Consider the following 21,328-nt stretch of genomic DNA (forward strand, 5'->3'; position numbering starts at 1 on the left):
TTTGAAGAGAAGTGATTTATAGACCTAGGTTTGGCATTGTGCAGGTGAGGCTGACAGACTACAGGACCAATGAATAGTGTCAGTTGTCAAGAGCTGATTTTCTTGTTGTAAAAATTGTTTTAAAAATTGCAAATATTGCAATGCTTTGCATTGATAAGGCATATTTTTCTGAACTGATTTTATTTCCTATAGAAATCATTTCTATTCTATTTCTGATTTTCATGTAGAGCGCAATTTATTTTATTCAGATCACAATAGTGTGTTTCTACCCAAGCAATTATAGCCTTCATAGATAAATAGGCGAATAGAACTCATTATTGTATTCAAGGTTTACCTAGGCTGCCCATTCATTATGCATGCACTCAGTATGTTTACATGCACACTAAGAAAATCGAATTATTGTGTTAGTCTGACTAATACCAGATTTTTAAAATATATTTAGACATGTTAGTACACTTGGAGCATAGCAGAGGACGTACAAAACGAAATGTACAGCACTGTAAAACCAGGGCACTATAGTGCATCTCTACAGTGCTGGAAAGGATCCTGACATTATGCCCTACTCTGCTGGAGTAGGCTTTCTGGATATCAGTCTATCACAGGGCTCTTCAAATCTGCACCTTGATTCCAAATCCAGGCCTTGTTTTCAGTTCTCCCAGGTAGTTATTTTAATAATTACTGATTTTGATTGGCCACAGAGGCTTCACATCCGGTTCACGGGTAAAAGAAACCTGGAAAATCAGCAGGGCTTGGATGTAATCCTATCCATGTCCACTGCCTCATCGTGCAGACCTTCCTTATTATCCTTGATGTAATCCTATCCAGGTTCGCTGCCTCGATCGTACAGACCTTCCTTATTATCCTTGATGTAATCATATCCATGTCCACTGCCTCATTGTACAGACCTTCCTTATTATCCTTGATGTAATCATATCCATGTCCACTGCCTCATTGTGCAGACCTTCCTTATTATCCTTGATGTAATCATATCCAGGTCCGCTGCCTCGATCGTACAGACCTTCCTTATTATCCTTGATGTAATCATATCCAGGTCCGCTGCCTCATCGTGCAGACCTTCCTTATTATCCTTGATGTAATCCTATCCAGGTTCGCTGCCTCGATCGTACAGACCTTCCTTATTATCCTTGATGTAATCATATCCATGTCCGCTGCCTCATCGTGCAGACCTTCCTTATTATCCTTGATGTAATCATATCCAGGTCCGCTGCCTCGATTGTACAGACCTTCCTTATTATCCTTGATGTAATCATATCCAGGTCCGCTGCCTCGATTGTACAGACCTTCCTTATTATCCTTGATGTAATCATATCCAGGTCCGCTGCCTCATCGTGCAGACCTTCCTTATTATCCTTGATGTAATCATATCCAGGTCCGCTGCCTCGATCGTACAGACCTTCCTTATTATCCTTGATGTAATCCTATCCAGGTTCGCTGCCTCGATCGTGCAGACCTTCCTTATTATCCTCGATGTAATCATATCCAGGTCCGCTGCCTCATCGTGCAGACCTTCCTTATTATCCTCGATGTAATCATATCCAGGTCCGCTGCCTCGATCGTACAGACCTTCCTTATTATCCTTGATGTAATCCTATCCAGGTTCGCTGCCTCGATCGTGCAGACCTTCCTTATTATCCTTGATGTAATCCTATCCAGGTTCGCTGCCTCGATCGTGCAGACCTTCATTATTATCCTTGATGTAATCATATCCAGGTCCGCTGCCTCATCGTGCAGACCTTCATTATTATCCTTGATGTAATCCTATCCAGGTCCGCTGCCTCGATCGTACAGACCTTCCTTATTATCCTTGATGTAATCCTATCCAGGTTCGCTGCCTCGATCGTGCAGACCTTCCTTATTATCCTTGATGTAATCCTATCCAGGTTCGCTGCCTCGATCGTGCAGACCTTCCTTATTATCCTTGATGTAATCCTATCCAGGTTCGCTGCCTCGATCGTGCAGACCTTCATTATTATCCTTGATGTAATCCTATCCAGGATCCTACATGTAGAGCGCAAATTAACGTATTTTGGTATGTAACTCATTTTAATTAAGCGGCTGACAGATCTTTTAAAATGGAAGTTGCTCTCTTTATTATTAATGGCCACTCTTGGTTTAATATTAGCAGTTGCACAGACAGGGTAGCAAACAATGTACACGACACTCACAATTACATGCTAACAAAACACATGTGTTCCACAGCAAACATTACACAATTTGGACATTTACTATTTACAACATAATTACATGAAAACTCCCATTAATTTACACTATTTACAGATACACATAGTGCAGTGCAAAGCATACTGGTATCTGCCTGCTTTTATCACCAAAACAGTGATCATTACAGCTTATACAATGTCGTATTGCTGAAACAATGTCAATTCTGTTTGATGTATGTGGCTGCCTTAAATGTCGGAATGCCATCCATTATCTATACTGCTTAATCCATCTGGGTCATGGGGAAGCTGGAGCCAATCCTGCCATCTTTGGGCAAGAGGCAGGGTACACCCTGGGCAGGCCACCACAGGGCCAACACAGACAAACAGCCACACACACGGGCAATTTAGAGTAGCCAGTTGACCTAATCTGCATGTCTTTGGACTGCGGGAGGAAACCAGAGCACCCAGAGGAAACCCACACATGCACGGGGAGAACATGCAAACTCCACACAGAAAGGCACCCTGAGATCAAACCCAGGACCTTCTTGCTGTGAAGCAACAGTGCAAACCACTGCACCACCGTGCCACAGACCTGAATGCCTTCTCCTTTTTCTTCAGAAGTTTCTTCAGGTTTTTCGTGGTTTGTTGTTAATTTAGTTGGTTTTGTAATGTCCACACAGAAATTGATATGATCTGAGATACAGTGGTTGAGTGCCTCAGTGTCCTTGACGTATGTCTCACATAATTAACATAAGCTGTCTCTCAAAGCTTCCTTTGTCCACTCCCTCACAGTTTTAGTTGGGGCAGGCAGCTGCTGGGTGACTGGCTTGTATATCTATACATATTCTCAGCTACTCTGTGTATCGTATTTGGTTTCTGAATGTGTGTAAGATGGTAATTTATCTTTACAAAATATTGCATGCTCCCTGTTCTGAACATCTTTTACTGAGTCTGGCAGTCTGTCTTTCCTCACAGAGTCCACAGATGGCCCTACCTGGCCCTCGGAGGAGTCAAGAACATCTCCCTTAACCTGTCCATCTCCAATGCTGGTGATGACGCCTATGACACCAACATCTTCTTCAATTTTTCTAGGGAACTCTATTTCATCAAGATGTGGCAGAAGGTAGGAGTGAAGGAGGGCAGAGTTAGTGTTGTAATTATATTGATGACATGCCTACAGTAGAAGGACGTAGATGGTAGTGCTGTGTCATTACTTTGAAATCATTTCAGTGAGATTGCTGCTTTTAGTCTTGATCTAAGCCCCTGACCTTCGGAAAGCAGGCTGTGAGCGGCAATTACCTGGAGTCAGCTAACTGTACTTATTCAATTTGGGGTCTGAGAGGGTGGTCAATGGAGAGGAGGAGATATGAACCTTCTAAGGGGTTTTGTTTGTATGGATTTAAAGGGCCAGATAACCTCAAGGGGTAGGTAAGGTTCCGGTTTAAATTACGTCATGTTATAGACTTTTTATAGCCTGTTTATAACCCAGGAAATAGTATAGTGGTGAACTGTTTCACCGAATAACGTACAGCAGATGTTGTGTGTGAAGGAAGACAGTAATGCTAAGTGTGCACATATGAGAGATAAACAGCTATCATAGCCAAAAAACACCATAACCTTTACAAACAAACTTGCTGAGCTTTTTAGAAGAAATTTATTTTTTCTCACAGTTTCTATGGCCAGCTGTGCACATTTTTATTTTATACTCTGCCTCATGTCCGTCCTCTATCTGCTTGTCCTGTATTGGGTTATTGAGGGGGGGGGGGGGGGCTGGGAAATTGTGTTGTGCCCAAAAAAGTGGATATTTCATATCTGCAACACATGTCCAGCAAATCAGTTCAGAACCTCTTGGTCATGATGTTGCTTTAAACAGACGTGCTTCTTGAAAGCCTGGTGGAGCAGGTGGTGATGTTTACCCTCCCCCTGCATAACCTGATACGATTCTGCAAGGTTAAACTTGAGTCTGTTATTTGTGATTTATTTGCATTGGGGAAACATTTCAATGGGGATATTACACAGGGTCTTAGTCTTCAATCTGGATAATTTAGTGCCTGGACGGGAAAAATTCAGGAGAAATGGCACGTATTTCATAGAGACCACATGGAAAACAAGTGTGTGCGTGTGTGTGTGTGCGCGCGTGTGTGTGTGTGTGTAGGGGTGGATGGGGGTGTTCAGAGACCTTAGAGAAATGCAGGAACACCGTCAGTCCAATCGAGGCTTCCAGTACACCCTGAGAAGGAATCTTAATATATTTCAGTTACATAAGCTATTCTGCATTTAATACATTAGCATCACAGTATTAACCTCTTTTAAAAGGTTGGGGAATTCAGTCTGTTATTACTGGTAATTAGATTTAAATTTTGATACATCTGACAGTTCTTTGAAAATAAATATTGATGCATGTGGTTCAGTTGTCATAATAGGTATTCCTTTTTTTGTAATGAATCGAATAAACCTAAGACCATTGTTGGATGATCACTGCGACCCTGTATCTAACAATCACATTGGGACAAGACTTTCAATTTAGGGTAAGCAGTATGGGGTGATTGGGCGATCAGGCCTGAGAGACAGAAAGACAGAAAGACAGACAAATCAGTGATAGGGTTTTGTGACCTTACAAAAAACAGGTTGGATATTTGGTCACTCAGTCAAACCTTGATTCAATGGCCTTTCTCCTGTCCGAGATATATGAACATGTTGTGTGTGTATGTGGTTAGAGCTCAAGGTTCATATTCAGACCCACTGCTCCTGTAGTGAAGGTCAGCAGCTGGGGGACAGGAGATATGGCAGAGACCAGAGAGATATGAGTACAGAGAGAGCCTGCTGCAATGAAATGACAAGCAAGCAGCTTCAGCTCCTCGCAGCTAAAACACCTAGAGTTCCTCTATATGTGCATCGAGTTATTAGTACACCATGAAGTCACAGTGAAGCAGTACAGTCTCCAAGTACCAACCTCTGAATGGAACCTTGGCTTGGCTCAGTGGACTGAGGAGTTTCAGGACTAATAAAAACGTTTATAAATTCTGCTGCTACAGTGAACAAAAAACAGGAGATGTGTCAGAGGATGCAGTGAGCTGCTTCCCTTATCAAGGAGCATGAAGTAATACTATAAACAGTCCACGGTGAACGGGAGGCATGGTCTGCCTTCAGCACTATCTCACGGCAACTGTCTTAAACAGACCATTAATCCTTACTTCTCTGCTATCTCTTGCCAAGGGAATGTTAATCCAGACCCACTCCAGGTATTAATTATGTAATGAAACTGCCACACACTAGGTATTCACTGTAATCTATGGTAGTGATAATTAGCTTTGATTAGAAGCTTGGTAAACCCTAATTTCCTGTAATTATCTTTATATCTTTATATATTTAATTTGTAGTTAACAGTGATACTCAGTCATTGATTGTCATGGGCTGCAGAATCAGCCCGCAGTTTCTAAAGCATTCCCATTCTGGTTTTTAGCCATTCCCACTGCGAATTTTGTGATTACTGTTGTGCCATCACTCATTCAGCCATTCTGTCAGTGCTTTAGCATTACTGTCAGCCAAAAAAATGTAGTCTGAGCAGAGAATGGACACAGTAAGGAGTGGAATCCGTGCAGTGACTTGGAGGCCTATTACTGTGGAATAAACCAGCCTGCGTGGGATAGTGTTGCTGAGTCAGTAGCATGAAGTTAAGCGCAGCAAGTGGCCCCTTTTTCCAGATGACAAGAGCCTGAAAGACACCCCTGAAAGTAGAGCCAGTCACGGCCAAGAGTCATAGCAGGGGGTCAGGGTCTATCACAGCTAAGCACAATGCTAACAAATGTAGCCACTTCATAGACACTGTCTGGGTGTGCATCACTGATGCATCCGGGGCAGTGCGGGGCACGTGTAGAGCAGGCAGCCCAGAGATTAAAGCATTGTGTAGCAAGGATCTGCTCTCTCTCAGAGCTGTCAGCCAGGTAAACACTATGGAGGCCGTTGGCGTCTGCAGTGTGCTGTAACAGGGAAGGAGAGAATTCCTTCATGCCGTAAGGGATAAGCATTATCAAGGGCTCCATCCAGACCAGATGTCAGTGTTTCTGGAAGATAGAATCTACTACTGAAGAGGGATCTCAGCTCTCTAAATCCACAGTGCTACAGTTTCACTGTGCCCTTGTTCTTCTAAACGGACTGGAAAAGGGAAACTTCTACAGTGTCTCAGCTCACAGAGCAGTTGCAGAGCTATCAGGCTGAGCTGGCTGGCTACTCTGGCTAATGAAAACTGACCGGTAGAAATCTTTGCAAATGGAACAACTTCTCTAGTTTAAAAAATGCCACCGTAATGTGAGTGTATGGGCTGTAATCAGTGTTATCTGCATATCCCATGAGTGTGGCTTTTCTCAGTTCCAGGCCACAAATCTGTTATTCTGCTGATCCAAAGTAGCAGTAAGATGAGCTTTATAACACAATTTATTGCGCCACACTCTGAGCCGAAGAGGTCAGAGCAAGTGTGTTGTACTTGCTTAGTGGGAGTAGCATATACAGTATGTTTGCACCTAAGCAGAGACCCTGAAGTTAATGTAGGAGTCTTTATCTACTCAAACACGGCTTACTGTACGGGACATTGAGAATCCTCTTCCTGAGAGTCACACTCTGCTGGCAGTTGGGTGTGGCCACTTTTCATAGGCTGACAAATGCACAGAGACCCCCCATGAAGGAAGAGAGGAAAGCCGGTCCTTAGGGGTTTTAGCAAACTCAATTCTCAGACAACGTTAATCACAGGACACTGATGCCAGGTGCTTTGTACTCCATCAGAATATTGCACTGCCTTCACACTCCACTCCTGTTGCTGTGTGAATTTTACTGGATTGCATTGAACGGACCAGCTTGTAGATTATATGAACTGTGGTGACTGTGAGACGACATTGAGTGATGAATATCATGCTGAGAAGAGCAGGAGCCAGGGGGATCGGCGGTAACAGACGGAGCAGGAGTCAGGGGTCAGGTCCCAGCTGTTTACATAGCCCAGCTGCTAAGGGGAGCCATGTTTGGATTTTCTGACAGCTTTGCTTTCTCTTAATACTAACAGCAAGGTGTCCTGCCATGTGTGAGAGACCAAGTGTATGAATGTATATGTTACTGTGCACTGTGTGTGTGTGTTAGAGTATGTATGTGTATCTGCCTGTGTGTGTGTTTTTGGGGTGGGGTGGGGTGGGGTGGGGGGGGGGTATGTATTTATAGTGGGTATTTTTTTGGCCATGCAAGGGGAGACTGAATTTTATGAAAATTCTGAGACTGCACTCAAATAACTAAAAATGTCAAAAGTCCCATATTTTGTTTGGTTATTTACGGTTAAGGTTAGGGCTGAATAGGGGTTATGTTTGTCATTACTTGGATTTGGGGTTTTTCTATAGAAATGAAGGGACAGTCCCCACAAAGATATGAATACAAATGTGTGTGTGTGTGCGGGTATACCTTACCCTATGGGGACACAATGTCCCCACAATGTGATGAATGCCCATTTTTATCCCTTATGGGGACCAGTTTCCTGGTTCCCATAAGGTGAAACTCAATTTAATAAAAATATGTGACTGCAATGAAAAAACTAAAAATGCAAAAACTCTTCTATTTTGCTTGGTTAATTATGGTTATGGTTAGGGCTGGGTAGGGGGTTAAGGTTGTCATATGAATGAGCAGTCCCCAAAAAGATATGATTACACAACTGTGTGTGTGTGTGTGTGTGTGTGTGCATTTGTCTGTTCCCACCCGGTCTCAGAAGCCATTGTTCAACACTGTGCCCTCTAATAAATTTCTCATCATTATCTCTTTCGCCTCCTGTAGGAGGACAAGGGCATTTCCTGTGAGCTGCTGGAACTGGATTTCCTGAAGTGCAGTGTGGGATTTCCCTTCATGAGAGCACAGACCAAGGTGGGTCTCAGAATGCTGCACATGTGTAGAAACACGCGAAACCTGCCTGTGGACCCTTGCTCCACACAGATACCGGTAACACCTTACTTGAAGCTCCCATGCATAATGCACTATAGATACCTTCATAATGCATTATAATGGCCAGTATAAGAATTAATAAAGCATTACAGCATCTTCTACTGACAGTCATAAGGCATTATACCCCCCCCCCCTATTGAAATCTGGCCCTTGATTTCAAATCCAGGCCTTGTTTTCAAGTCTCCCAGGTAGTTAGCTTAATAATTTCTGGCTCTAATTGGCCAGAGGCTTCACAACTGGCTCTCGGGTAAAGGACAGCTGGAAAACCAGCAGTGCTCGGCCCTTGAGGACCGTGATTTGAATAGTCCTGCATTATAGTGTTGATTATAATACATAACCTCCAATGAAGCTCTCATCTGTAGTACACTATAGATTCTTTCATTATGCATAATAATGGTTGGTATAAGAATTAAGGATGCTTTGTACTGCATTAACTTCATAAAGCATTCATAATGCATAATAAACATGGCTATAATGTGTTATGCCTTTTTATAAATATTTATAGCTGTATTTCTAATGCTTTATGAATGCATTATAATGTGTCATGAATGTGTTCATAGATTCTTATAGACATGACATTCATAGAAAGTGTTACCCAGATACTTTCTGACCATGTGTACGTGTGTTATATATTATCATGTTTGCGCCAGTTTTCCATGTCCCAGGGTGGTGAACCCTGGTCTGCTCATCATGCTGATGTTTTTCCAGTGTGGTTCTTGTGTTTTTCTTCCCACCTCTCTGCTCTGCCTTCAGTACCATTTGGCTGTGATCTTTGACACCAGCCATCTTTCTGGAGAAAATGACACCTTAGAGTTTCAAGTTACTGCAAAGAGGTGAGTTTTATTGATATTTATCATTCTGAACATTGGTGATATGAAGCAACCCATTGGGAGTAAAATCACTATTGATTTATACCCTGAAAAAATTACTTTTAAGTGAAACATTTGATCTGATTGTAAATGTTATCATTGTTCAGTGGAATTTCTGTGAGGTCAGGCCTGAGGAACAAATATTCACTAAGCTTACATTCTGAGCACAGGGAAAGGGGGAGAGATGTTCAGTAAGCATCCTGCCTGAGCATGGGGATGTTCAGTACACTTCCAGCCTTATTCGCCAGCATTGATATTACGTGACTTGTGAATGAGGTTGACACATGGAGTGTCTGTGGTTTTATGTGCCAGATCTCTCTGGGTGATCCCAGTGATTCCCTGTTTCACAGCGCAAACCCAGAAGATGACAGCAAGCTTGCAGACAACACGTTGGAGCTGTCTATTGATCTAGTCCATGAAGTGGACACAACCATCACCGGGTGAGTAGATCTGCTGGAGAATGAGACAAGCAGCTCATCATATCCGCTGCACCCAAAGGATCCTTAGTCTTTATATTTCCCTGTCCCCAAAATTCATTTGGAAGATAACGTCATGGTAACAGCATCTCAGCAAACCTGGCGTCCTGCTAAAACTGGTCATACTGAGGAACGACGAAAAGCTTTAACTTGTAAGCAAAGTATAGTACAGGAAAAGGACAGATCTTTGGTAAGCTTGACATGGGTATTTAAACATAATCGTTCCAGTTAAATGAGAAACATATATAAACAATGTGGCAGAAATATAAATCTGTACACATGAAAGCACTTAGAAGCTAAACAGTGCTTATAATTAAATGAAAGCACCTTATATGGTAAGTTAACCACAGAAGTTTGCATCACCGTGGATGTCTGACCTTTGATGCCAAACCTGTGAGATCAGCTGATGTGAGCTACAGTAAACGACGTCTTTACCAGCCTTAAGAACAGGGCTGATGGGACTCAGGGCACCAACCAGGCACGGGTCCAGAACCAAAAGCTAACAAGCCTTCTGTTCTGTCGTCTTGTTACCTGCCAGTTTTCAGCATTTCGACTTGTCTTCCTTCTCGGCACAGAAAAACCACAGGATAGCTCTGTAAACCATTAAACTGCTCGCCGCCTGCACACTTTATGAAGCCAAAGGTGGAATCTCAAGCTCTGTGTTCACCAAGGTTCTGTGACGACCAAACACACAATATTGTCGCTCAATTTGCAGTTTTCTTTAAAATGCAAAGCTGCTGTGTGGATTACAGGATGTTCTGTCTGTGCACCTACATTAGCATATAGCATATAGTTTGATATACATACTTTTATATACAGGCCAACACACAGGGACTCAAGACATGGACAAAGTGTGTTTTCTCTGTATTTTTATTTCTGTTTGTGGAATTCGGGGGCATCTGAGTATTTATTTATTTTCAGAGGTGATGCTGCTGTTTCTGTTAGGTAGAAAATGTAAATCTATCTTCCGAACATTGCAGGGTGATGTGGGGGGTATGGGGCTTATACCAGGCAGGGTATGGAGCTTATACCAGGCAGGGTATGGAGCTTATACCAGGCAGGGTATGGAGCTTATACCAGGCAGGGTATGGAGCTTATACCAGGCAGCAAAATGGCACGAGGCTGGGGAACAGTCTGCAGAGAATGCTGGTGCACCACAAGACACACGCACACAGTACACAGTCACACCCTGCGGACAGCTTCCAGATGCCAGTTTGCCCTTCCTGCATGTCCCATGTCATTCAAGGAGAATGTGCAGATTCCACACGCAGAGCAGGGGCGCGTGAGGTAATCGTGTTCCCCACTGGGCCTTCCAAAACTATCGAATAACACACTGTAATTCATTTTAAAATCAGTCCTGTGAATTGCCTTATTTTGGTACAGTATACTGTAGTACTTAGACAGGAGACTGAGATGACAGAATGCTTCCTACTTATCTTACCACTGATTTCTGTTGATTGCTAAGCAAATGTCCATAAAGAAATGGTTTCTGATTCATATGAAGTGATCACGATGGCATTTAAATTCCTTAGGAAAAGAGATTATCTAGTAATGGGCTAGCAATCCTTATTCATTTGTATAACTATATACTAAAATACATTTTTATAACTATATAGAAACAAATGTTTCTGTATGTTTGTAAAACTATATAATACCTATATAATAATGATTTTATTAAAGATATGATAAAATGAATCCATAATATAATCCAATAATTTAATATAAACTATGCCGTTTGTGTTTGACCATGATTAAAAATCTAATAGCTGTTCAATTGCACAGCATTTATCATTTATATGGAGACAGCCAGTTTATGATACTCTGCAAGGACTGGAGTAGAATGAGCCTGGCCTCAATTCTTTGATTAAATGTTTACTGCCAACAAGCTTTGTTCCACTGAGAGCAGAAGCTTCTCTGACCTCTGATTAAATCTCATTACGCTCATCTCTGTGGAGCTTTGGTGTCTGAAGCCTAATTTATGACACTGATGAATTCTTACCGGCCAAATGGTCACAAATGGTCAAGCTTTATTTGCTTAGTCATTGACCCACTGTGCGTTATGCTAATGAGGGAAGAGTGGCAGCATTCCGGCTTTAGCCTATTAAGGACCATATAAGCCTGATTAAGGTAGGGTTGGAATGAAAACATTCTGGCAGGTGGGGCACCAGGAGCAGGACTGAGAACCACTGCTTTAGTTGAATGCAGAGTTGTGCATCACTCTCCTCTGAATGTGTGCCTGCAGCCTGCAGGGAGAGTAGAAGCATCTGACAGGCAGGAACTTCGAGGGAGGAGGCCTTGGCCCAAGCTGAGTTGGCATGACTCTTGTGTATTTAAAGGGATGCCTCTCCTGAAATTAATTAGCTATCTCGGGTTGGGAGAAAACGGGAATTATAAACAAAGTAACTGGGCATCTCTTTCTTCATGATTTTGGGTGCAGAAACACTCCCCTGAAACAGTGGACAGGACATTTGCAGCAGAAACTCAAGTCTTACATCATGCCAACATGATGTTGTGTTGTTTTGTTTGGGTTTTTTTTTACTGTCTAATTCCATGTTGCTGACTGGATGGCATGAGTGACAATTCCTGTGTACTGATATACAAACACTGTAATACTGTTTCCATGCTGTGTCCTCCCCCCATTTCAATTAGGGTGTTCCCATGCTGTGTGTCCCCCACCCCTCCCCCCAAGACCCTGTACTGGATAAGTAGTAGTAAGATGAATGGATGGATGAATGACTCTTTATGTGCAGAGTGAAATTTTCAGGTCTCAGACTGCCCCTTTAAAACTCAAGGAGCCCATGTCAGGATTCTTCAATGGCTTTTCTGATCAGAGCCTCCAGATGTTGCCTGGAAGGCCTACATGTAGAAGTCTGTGGAACAGATAAGGACCCATGAAGAAAAAAAGCAGCCCTTTTTCATTATCCCTACCAGCAACCCTGAGGGGACATTTGCAAAAGAACACAAATCACAATCAGGGGACCACAGTCACTGTTTCATATGAAATGTGTGCAGTAAGGTTCAGACTATATGGAAATTGAACCTTGGGCTTCAAAGAACCCGAAGGGAAGGTACCTGCAGGCATTTTGTGTTTCCCTTGGGAATAGATTGTGGACTGGTGACATGTTCCCAGTGGTCAAGGTCAAGGACATAATGGAGGAGGGCCATCATGAAGAGTGGTGGTGTCTGGAAGCATGTCAGACAATAGCTGTTACTGGATCAGCAGAATATCTTAATTCTGCAGAGTGACTGAGGGGGCAGTAAATTCTGTGGTTAGGTGGTGTAGGTACTGCTCAGGCAGGTCGGTCAGGTGTCTCTCTCAGCCAGCTGCTGTGAAAGGAGTGAGTTTCATGTCGTTTCCATTCTATCACACAGCTTTTTCTGAAGCTGGTTCTCCTAAATCAACAGGCTTGTAAGATAGTTCAAAGTAAAGCTTACATTTTAAAACATTGAATTGAATTGAGTTAATCTATCAGATTTGTTGCAGAGCACTACAGATTTTTTTATCCAGGCAGAGAACAGAGAAACCAAATACATAAAATATAAATAAACAAAAATGCCAATATTGGTAATGAGATTTCCTCATTTTCTCAAAGTTAGCCTGCTGTCCCAGCGCGAGTGATGTAATCCTAGTTGGAGGGATTGGGACGTTACGCTGCTGAATGGGCTCATTATCGTATGTACTAGATGACATTAGCACTAGAATGTCCTGGAGGCCTGCTGATGTTGGCCAGTCAGGTTTATGGCCTGGTCCTGAATACCACCTCTATGGTCTGAGATCAGAACACTCATGACTAATATATAAATTGTCTTTTTCTGCCTGCAGGATGGTGACACCAGCTTCATTCGTTTATGGGAACTCAGTCGACGGCACTAACTTCGTACAGCTGGATGACATGGAATGTGACTTTCAGCCTTTCAACCTCACCTTTCAGGTGTGTTGCTTTTCTTCCAATAATTGACAGCCCTCCTGTCTCTGACCTCATTTCCTGTACTTGCTTGTTTTTTGTTTTTTTTTTGGTGACATCATATCCCAACTCGTTTTTATTCAGGATTCACAGAATTCACAAATTTGTCCAGCTGAAATATTTCCCTATTTCTGTTCCTCACACTGCAAGTATTCTGTGTTTTTGTTTCTAGTTTTTTTTTTCAATAAGAGAAAATAGTTTCCAGCTGCCATATTACTGAAGTATTTTTTCTTGAGCCAAATGTGTGATGAAGCGATATGTCTGGCACAATGCGATTCCTGTGTGAAATAGACCATGTGATCTTAAGCAGATAAGACGCATGCCACCTTTCCCACCTTTATTAACGTTTCCACTTTTGCTGGCTGTGCTTACTGTCTTGGTTACTAATGTATTAAGTGTGTATGTTCAGGTGATTATTGAAAAGAGAAGAATCGTAGCACTGTGCCCAGAGCCTCCTCGGGCAATGGGCAGTTTAACAAGCCAGGCTTTCATTTACAAAATCACATACCAGATGTCCTTATCAAGCAGGGAAAAGTGGGTTTGAATCAATCAGAGACTCCTGTATGTAGTTTGTGTTCTAAAGGCAAACAGCTAAATAATTACAGTGCACTTATATAAGTGGGCATTCCAGAAACTCCCTGCTCACTCTGCTTAGCTCGCTGCTGTCATTACAGAGACCTCGACTAAGTGTAATTGCACAAACCTCTGGCCGGGTAGCTTCATTAGCTAGGTGCCACACGGTAGTTACACAGAAGTGTTTGTGCTGGTTCACTGGATGTATTTGCCTCTTTGCACAGTGTCTTAGCAAGTGGGTTTTGTGGCCTAACTCTAAATAAGATTTGGCTGACAAATGACAGGGTTTTGTGCTTTGTGCCTGGGGGGTTGGCCCTTAGCATTTTGCTCCATGTTTGAGTTGGGTGGGAGCTGAGCTTAACATGCTTGATATCACCCTCGACTTCATAGGTGATCAACAATGGACCCAGTCGTCTTCCTGGGGCTCTGGTGGACATCCGGATCCCCAACCGCCTGGCAGGCAATGGAGCTGATATGTTCCATATTCTTGACAGTCAGGTGAGTTGAGTTCTGTACCCAAAATGTTGCTGTGTGTGGTCCTTACATTCATCCAGACTCAAACCTTTTTAATCAAGTACGTAAATCTATGTGGAAAAAAAAACATTTAAACTCAACACGGTTCCAAAGATTTGGAGTCTAAATGAATATCAGAAAAAAAATCAGCATTAACGATCAGCATTAAAAAATGTAACAGTTTGAAGCCTTTTTTATATATTTACATATTATATTTTTAGGATTGCACGTTTCAGTGATACAATCCTCAGTATTAGTCCTGTCACTAATGGCTGGTGTGTCCATGAGATCTTCAGTGTTAAAGCACTTCCATTTGCATAAAGCATTTAAAAGGCACTACATGAATACCTGATGTGAGTGTTCATTTCATTAATTTTCTGTGTTGGCTTCTGGCTGAGCTTGTAGTTCTCAGTGGGTAATAACCCACGCTGTTTTAGTAAACCCACCTGAAGCCATGGCAACAGATTTACTTGCAACCCACTTTTCCACTTGTTTTCCGTACTTAAGTAAAGCAACTGAAGACGCCAATGGGAAGTGTTCTTTTGAAACCCCTGCACTGCAAGGCGGCAGACCAACCCAGTGGCTGGAATCCTGTTACTCTGCCCCAGACTGGGCAGTGTAGTGGTACCGTGTGACCACCAGATGAGGCAAAGAACAGTGTCTGCTTTTTCAGTTTATCACTTTAGTTTTCTGGTGATTACACCACATTTACTTGCATTATTACATTTGTAGAGCTGGGTCATGTGAAAAACATGATACATAACCGCACTACGGCAAAAGTACCATTTAGAGAAAACATGTTCATCTGTAGTTCAGTTATGGTTCTGCAGTAATTGTGCTCTGAGTTGCGCAGTGGGTTCGAATGCTGTGCCCTTGATTGGAGGGCTACCAGTTCAAATCCAGTGATGCGTGAGAGGTTTCACTATTGGACCGTTAACCTCCAGTTGGCCCTGGGACTGGAGCAATTGACCCTGTTTTTATACTAACAATGTTTTTCACTCTGCTTTCTCTGAATGTTTGTTGATGTTGGTGAAAGTGTCTGCTAAATAGTATGTAATGTAAGAGGAGAATCTAAACCGTTGATTTTAGCACAAGTACATCTAAATACATAAGTACATCTATCAAGTATTTTTTCCAGGAGAGAACCAACGCCTTTTTGACCTTCGTAGAGAGTCTAGAGAACTCTGAGAAGTTCACAGCCTCCAGGCTAATATGTGATATCCATGCCCCCTTCGCTCGGCCTTCCCTCACTCTGCTGCATTCTCTTATAGGTCGCAGGGCACCAAGGTAACTGCACCCCTCACCATAACCCCACGCCTTGCAGCATACCCCAGGAGCGAGATAGCATCTTCCATACAATCTTCGCCTTCTTCATCAAGTCTGGTCGGCGTGTGCTGGTGAGCTGATTAGCTGGTAACATCTGCACACCATTCAGATTTTATGGCTGCCTCCACAGAGTCAGAACAGAGCTGTGTCGTCATGGGTGACATACCTAAAGACTACCAGTAACGGGCATCAGCAGCAATAAAACTCAGCTGCAGAGCGTGCTGCTAATTGGAGCAAAAACAGATATTCTGTAACTAAAGGTCTGCCAGTAGCAATGTCAGTACATGTAAGGGTCATTAGCTACTGGCTTGGTCACTGAGACAGTGATTATGGGTATGTGAGTAGGTCACCTTGACTGTGATTAGAATTATGACAGTAACAATGACTTGTTGTGTTTGTCCGTTTTCGCATTTGTAACCATGTGACTCATTGTGATCCTGTTCATGGCCGTGGCTGCTGCAGACCTCCATGCTTACGATTCACTTTCTGGTCATATTGCAGGATTGTGACCGCCCAGGCCGTGCCTGCCTCGTGATAACCTGTGCTGTTGGCTTACTGGCCAAAGAGGAGTCTGTGAATGTGGACCTGCGAATCCTGCTTAACACAGAGATCCTGAAGAGGGTGAGTTATCCTGTGCACAGTCTTTCTTTTTTTCATTAACCTTGCAGTAGAATGTTCATACGTATCTGCAGATTCATTGTTAACTATTTTAATATTTTAACAGCATTAAAACAGCCTGTACAAATACAAATGGGTATTTAGGGTGTCTGTTCCAGTGGCTTTGCAGCAAGGGAATCAGCGTGATGTTTCCCCTGCAGGACAGCTCCTCGGTGATCCAGCTGGTGTCCAGGGCTGGTGTCCGGGTGGACAACAGGGCGGTGGAAGTGCTGGATGGCCAGCCAGAGGATGTATCTGTGAGTTGACTTTCCTCCAGTGCAGATGACCCCCAATAGCTTCAAGTAAACTATTAAAAAAACAGCTTGAAAACAGATTCTGCGACAATGCTGAGCAAGACTAAAGTTAATTCCTCTAAGCACTCCTCCAATGAATTTAGTTCCCTGCTGATTAAATTAGCTGACCTTCCATATCCTCCGTCACTGACGCGACCTCTGACCCCATCACATCCCTGTGTCGACCGTGACCTTTAACCCACATTACTTTATTTTATTCGGCTTATCAACTAATTGCTGAGTCCTCAAGTCGCTGTGTTTTTTTGGATAACTGTTACAACTGCACTGTTGGATTTAAAATCAGAAAGATAGAAGCTTTACTCATGTGATTTTCTGTTTTTAAAATAGTACTTCACAATTCGTGTAAGTGTCAAATGATGAATATACACTCATTAACATATGTACCCATGTATGAGACCAGATACACAGGGATTCTTTTTGGTTTCATTGCACAGGGTAGGCTGTTGATCTGGCACCCTGGTGCAGTTCTAGGGTTATGGCCAATGTCTGTGATATGACTCAAGCCGTAGAATTTCTGGACCTTCCCCCCACGAATAACTTTGTACAGTACAGAAAATTAAGCTAAAAATTTCACATATGCAACATAGATTCCACCACTGGTGTTTTCTACCAGCCTTTTCCTGTCGCTGTTCCACGATCTGCCTGTCCAGTTAAGTGACAGCTGTGTTTTTGGGTGCAGCTGCTTCTCTCACTGCAGCCTCGCTGCCGCCTGGCTGTATTCAGGCTGCGGTCATGCTGTGGTCACAATGCGGTCACTCACATGGCCCTCTGGGTTCCACAGGGGAGTAGATGTGTGGGAAACCTCAGCTTCTGTCAGGGTTCCCTTCGAGTCACCTTCGGCTGCCTTTCACAGCACGTTTGTATATGGAACTAACAGTGCTGGTGTGTTTTATGTAGCGTGTTACAGTTTATAGAGGTCACATTCTTCCATATCGAAGTTCAGTGGGGCCTTGGGCCATGTTTTATCCTCCACAAACAGGGTATGTTGAAGAACTTGCTTTGGAAATGTATGTCTGTTGAATTAGGCAGTCTCTGTCACCTTGAACGAAAGAGCTTGGCGTTGGAAGTTAGGAAAATGTCAGGCGCACGTGTGTGTTTTCCACAAGCTTATTCTTTTGGTCTGTTAGCCTTTACGGTAATGGTTTCATCTTTCTCTTGCATCATATTTCATTCTAATGCTGTTTTAGTTTTGTTTTGGGTAGTAATTAGATATAGCGTTAATGTCCCAGGACGAGTAACAATGATGTAGTGATCACTGAACAGTGTGTCTCGAGCACCTTTATCAGGCTGAGTGTTTGTCACTCTGAGATCTAGTTTAGCTGTGAAATAGCTGGTTTAGAGCCCTCAGTATATTACAGCAAGCTGATGTTGTTGTGGCTGAGATTGAGATTCATTTGCATGTAACCTTGTTGGCTTTTCACAACCACACGTCTTGAGTTCTGTCTTTGAAATCTTACTTTCTGTGTTCTTACGTGGTGTTTGTCTCCCAAGTGTCAGATACCCAGATCTTTCTTCACAACAGTTAAAACCAACTTAAAGTTAAAAGTTATGTTCTTAGTGGTGTCTGAAACTCAGCTTCCCATGTTCCAGGTGGTTTTTGAAGCACTGCACAACCAGGAGCCGCGGGGATATGTAGTGGGCTGGATTATCGCCATCAGTCTCTTAGTGGGAATCCTTATCTTCTTGCTACTGGCCGTGTTGCTGTGGAAGGTAAGATGGACTAACGGTCAGGGGGCTGTTCGCTTCACCACAATCACTCATGGTGTCCATATAGATCAAATCTCAGTATCACATGCCTGCATCAGCTGAAGGTACCAGCTCCCCACATCCAGTTACCGGTATGTGCCCTCAGTTCCTCAAATTCAGGTACCGGTGTGTGGCCTCAGCTCCCCACATCCAGTTACCGGTGTGTGGGCTCAGCTCCCCACATCCAGTTACCGGTGTGTGCCCTCAGCTCCCCACATCCAGTTACCGGTGTGTGCCCTCTGCTCCCCACATCCAGTTACCGGTATGTGCCCTCAGTTCCTCAAATTCAGGTACCGGTGTGTGGCCTCAGCTCCCCACATCCAGTTACCGGTGTGTGCCCTCAGCTCCCCACATCCAGTTACCGGTGTGTGCCCTCAGCTCCCCACATCCAGTTACCAGTGTTTACCCATAGCTCCCCACATTCGTTTACCGGTGTGTGGCCTCAGTTCCTCACATCCGGTTACCGGTGTGCCCTCAAATCCCTGCATCTGGTTACCAGTGTTTACCCTTAGCTCCCCACATTCGTTTACCGGTGTGTGGCCTCAGTTCCTCACATCCGGTTACCGGTGTGCCCTCAAATCCCTGCATCTGGTTACCGATGTGTGCCCTCAGTTCCTCACATCCGGTTACCGGTGTGTGCCCTCAGTTCCCCACATCCGGTTACCGGTGTGTACCCTCATCTCCCCACATCCAGTTACCGGTGTGTGGCCTCAGCTCCCCACATCCAGTGACTGGTATGTGCCCTCAGTTCCTCAAATTCAGGTACCGGTGTGTGGCCTCAGCTCCCCACATCCAGTTACCGGTGTGTGGGCTCAGCTCCCCACATCCAGTTACCGGTGTGTGCCCTCAGCTCCCCACATCCAGTTACCGGTGTGTGCCCTCTGCTCCCCACATCCAGTTACCGGTATGTGCCCTCAGTTCCTCAAATTCAGGTACCGGTGTGTGGCCTCAGCTCCCCACATCCAGTTACCGGTGTGTGCCCTCAGCTCCCCACATCCAGTTACCGGTGTGTGCCCTCAGCTCCCCACATCCAGTTATCAGTGTTTACCCATAGCTCCCCACATTCGTTTACCGGTGTGTGGCCTCAGTTCCTCACATCCGGTTACCGGTGTGCCCTCAAATCCCTGCATCTGGTTACCAGTGTTTACCCTTAGCTCCCCACATTCGTTTACCGGTGTGTGGCCTCAGTTCCTCACATCCGGTTACCGGTGTGCCCTCAAATCCCTGCATCTGGTTACCGATGTGTGCCCTCAGTTCCTCACATCCGGTTACCGGTGTGTGGCCTCAGTTCCTCACATCCGGTTACCGGTGTGTGCCCTCAGTTCCCCACATCCGGTTACCGGTGTGTACCCTCATCTCCCCACATCCAGTTACCGGTGTGTGGCCTCAGCTCCCCACATCCAGTGACTGGTGTTTGGCCTCATCTCCCCACATCCAGTTACCGGTGTGTGGCCTCAGCTCCCCACAGCCAGTTACCGGTATGTGCCCTCAGCTCCCCACAGACATTTACCGGTGTGTGCCCTCAGCTCCCCACATCCAGTTACCGGTGTGTGCCCTCAGCTCCCCACAGCCATTTACCGGTGTGTGCCCTCAGCTCTCCACAGACATTTACCGGTGTGTGCCCTCAGCTCCCCTCAGCCAGTTACCCGTGTGTGCCCTCAGCTCCCCACATCCGGTAACCGGTGCGTGCCCTCAGCTCCCCACAGCCATTTACTGGTGTGTGCCCTCAGCTCCCCACATCTGGTTTCCGGTATGTTGCTGCAGCTTCCACATCCGGTTACTGGTATGTGGCTGCAGCTTCCACATCCAGTTACCGGTGTGTGCCCTCAGCTCCTCAAATCCAGTTACCAGTGTGTGGCCTGAGCTCCCCACATCTAGTTACTGGTGTGTGGCCGCAGCTTCCACATCCAGTTACCGGTATCTGGCCGCAGCTTCCACATCCAGTTACCAGTGTGTGCCCTCAGCTCCTCAAATCCAGTTACCAGTGTGTGATCTGAACTCCCCACAGCCGGTAACCGGTGTGTGCCCTCAGCTCCCCACAGCCGGTTACCGGTGTGTGCCCTCATCTCCCCACATCCAGTTACCAGTGTTTATCCTTAGCTCCCCACATTCGTTTACCGGTGTGCGGCCTCAGCTCCTCAAATCCAGTTACCAGTGTGTGGACTGAGCTCCCCACAGCCAGTTACCGGTGTGTGCCCTCAGCTCCCCACAGCCGGTTACCGGTGTGTGCCCTCAGCTCCTCACATCCAGTTACCACTGTTTACCTTCAGCTCCCCACATCCAGTTACCAGTGTTTTCCCTCAGTTCCTCACATCCGGTTACCGGTGTGCCCTCAAATCCCCACATCCGATTACCGATGTGCGCCCTCAGTTCCTCACATCCGGTTACCGATGTGCGCCCTCAGTTCCTCACATCCGGTTACCGATGTGTGCCCTCTGCTCCCCACATCCGGTTACCCGTGTGTGCCCTCAGTTCCTTACATCCGGTTACCGGTGTGTGCCCTCCGCTCCCCACAGCCGGTTACCGGTGTGCCCTCTGCTCCCCACATCCGGTTTCCCGTGTGTGCCCTCAGTTCCTTACATCCGGTTACCGGTGTGTGCCCTCAGCTCCCCACAGCCGGTTACCGGTGTGTGCCCTCATCTCCCCACATCCAGTTACCAGTGTTTATCCTTAGCTCCCCACATTCGTTTACCGGTGTGTGGCCTCAGCTCCTCAAATCCAGTTACCAGTGTGTGGCCT

At 44.8% G+C, this 21,328-nt stretch overlaps 1 protein-coding gene across 3 annotated transcripts in view; it reads left to right on the forward strand.

The window, feature by feature from the left end:
• Window positions 1-21,328, forward strand: part of itga9 (integrin, alpha 9) — a 70,927-nt gene that overhangs the window by 39,155 nt on the left and 10,444 nt on the right. For all 3 annotated transcript variants that reach the window (XM_023825727.2, XM_023825728.2, XM_023825729.2), the window contains 10 exons: window positions 3,156-3,303; window positions 7,986-8,072; window positions 8,904-8,983; window positions 9,370-9,459; window positions 13,319-13,427; window positions 14,424-14,531; window positions 15,818-15,943; window positions 16,374-16,493; window positions 16,691-16,786; window positions 18,434-18,553. In XM_023825727.2, coding sequence (XP_023681495.2) covers window positions 3,156-3,303; window positions 7,986-8,072; window positions 8,904-8,983; window positions 9,370-9,459; window positions 13,319-13,427; window positions 14,424-14,531; window positions 15,818-15,943; window positions 16,374-16,493; window positions 16,691-16,786; window positions 18,434-18,553 — 1,084 coding nt within the window. The remainder of the gene's footprint in view (window positions 1-3,155; window positions 3,304-7,985; window positions 8,073-8,903; window positions 8,984-9,369; window positions 9,460-13,318; window positions 13,428-14,423; window positions 14,532-15,817; window positions 15,944-16,373; window positions 16,494-16,690; window positions 16,787-18,433; window positions 18,554-21,328) is intronic.

This window comes from Paramormyrops kingsleyae, chromosome 9 (genome assembly GCF_048594095.1).
Source record: "Paramormyrops kingsleyae isolate MSU_618 chromosome 9, PKINGS_0.4, whole genome shotgun sequence".
Classification (NCBI taxonomy): Eukaryota; Metazoa; Chordata; class Actinopteri; order Osteoglossiformes; family Mormyridae; genus Paramormyrops; species Paramormyrops kingsleyae.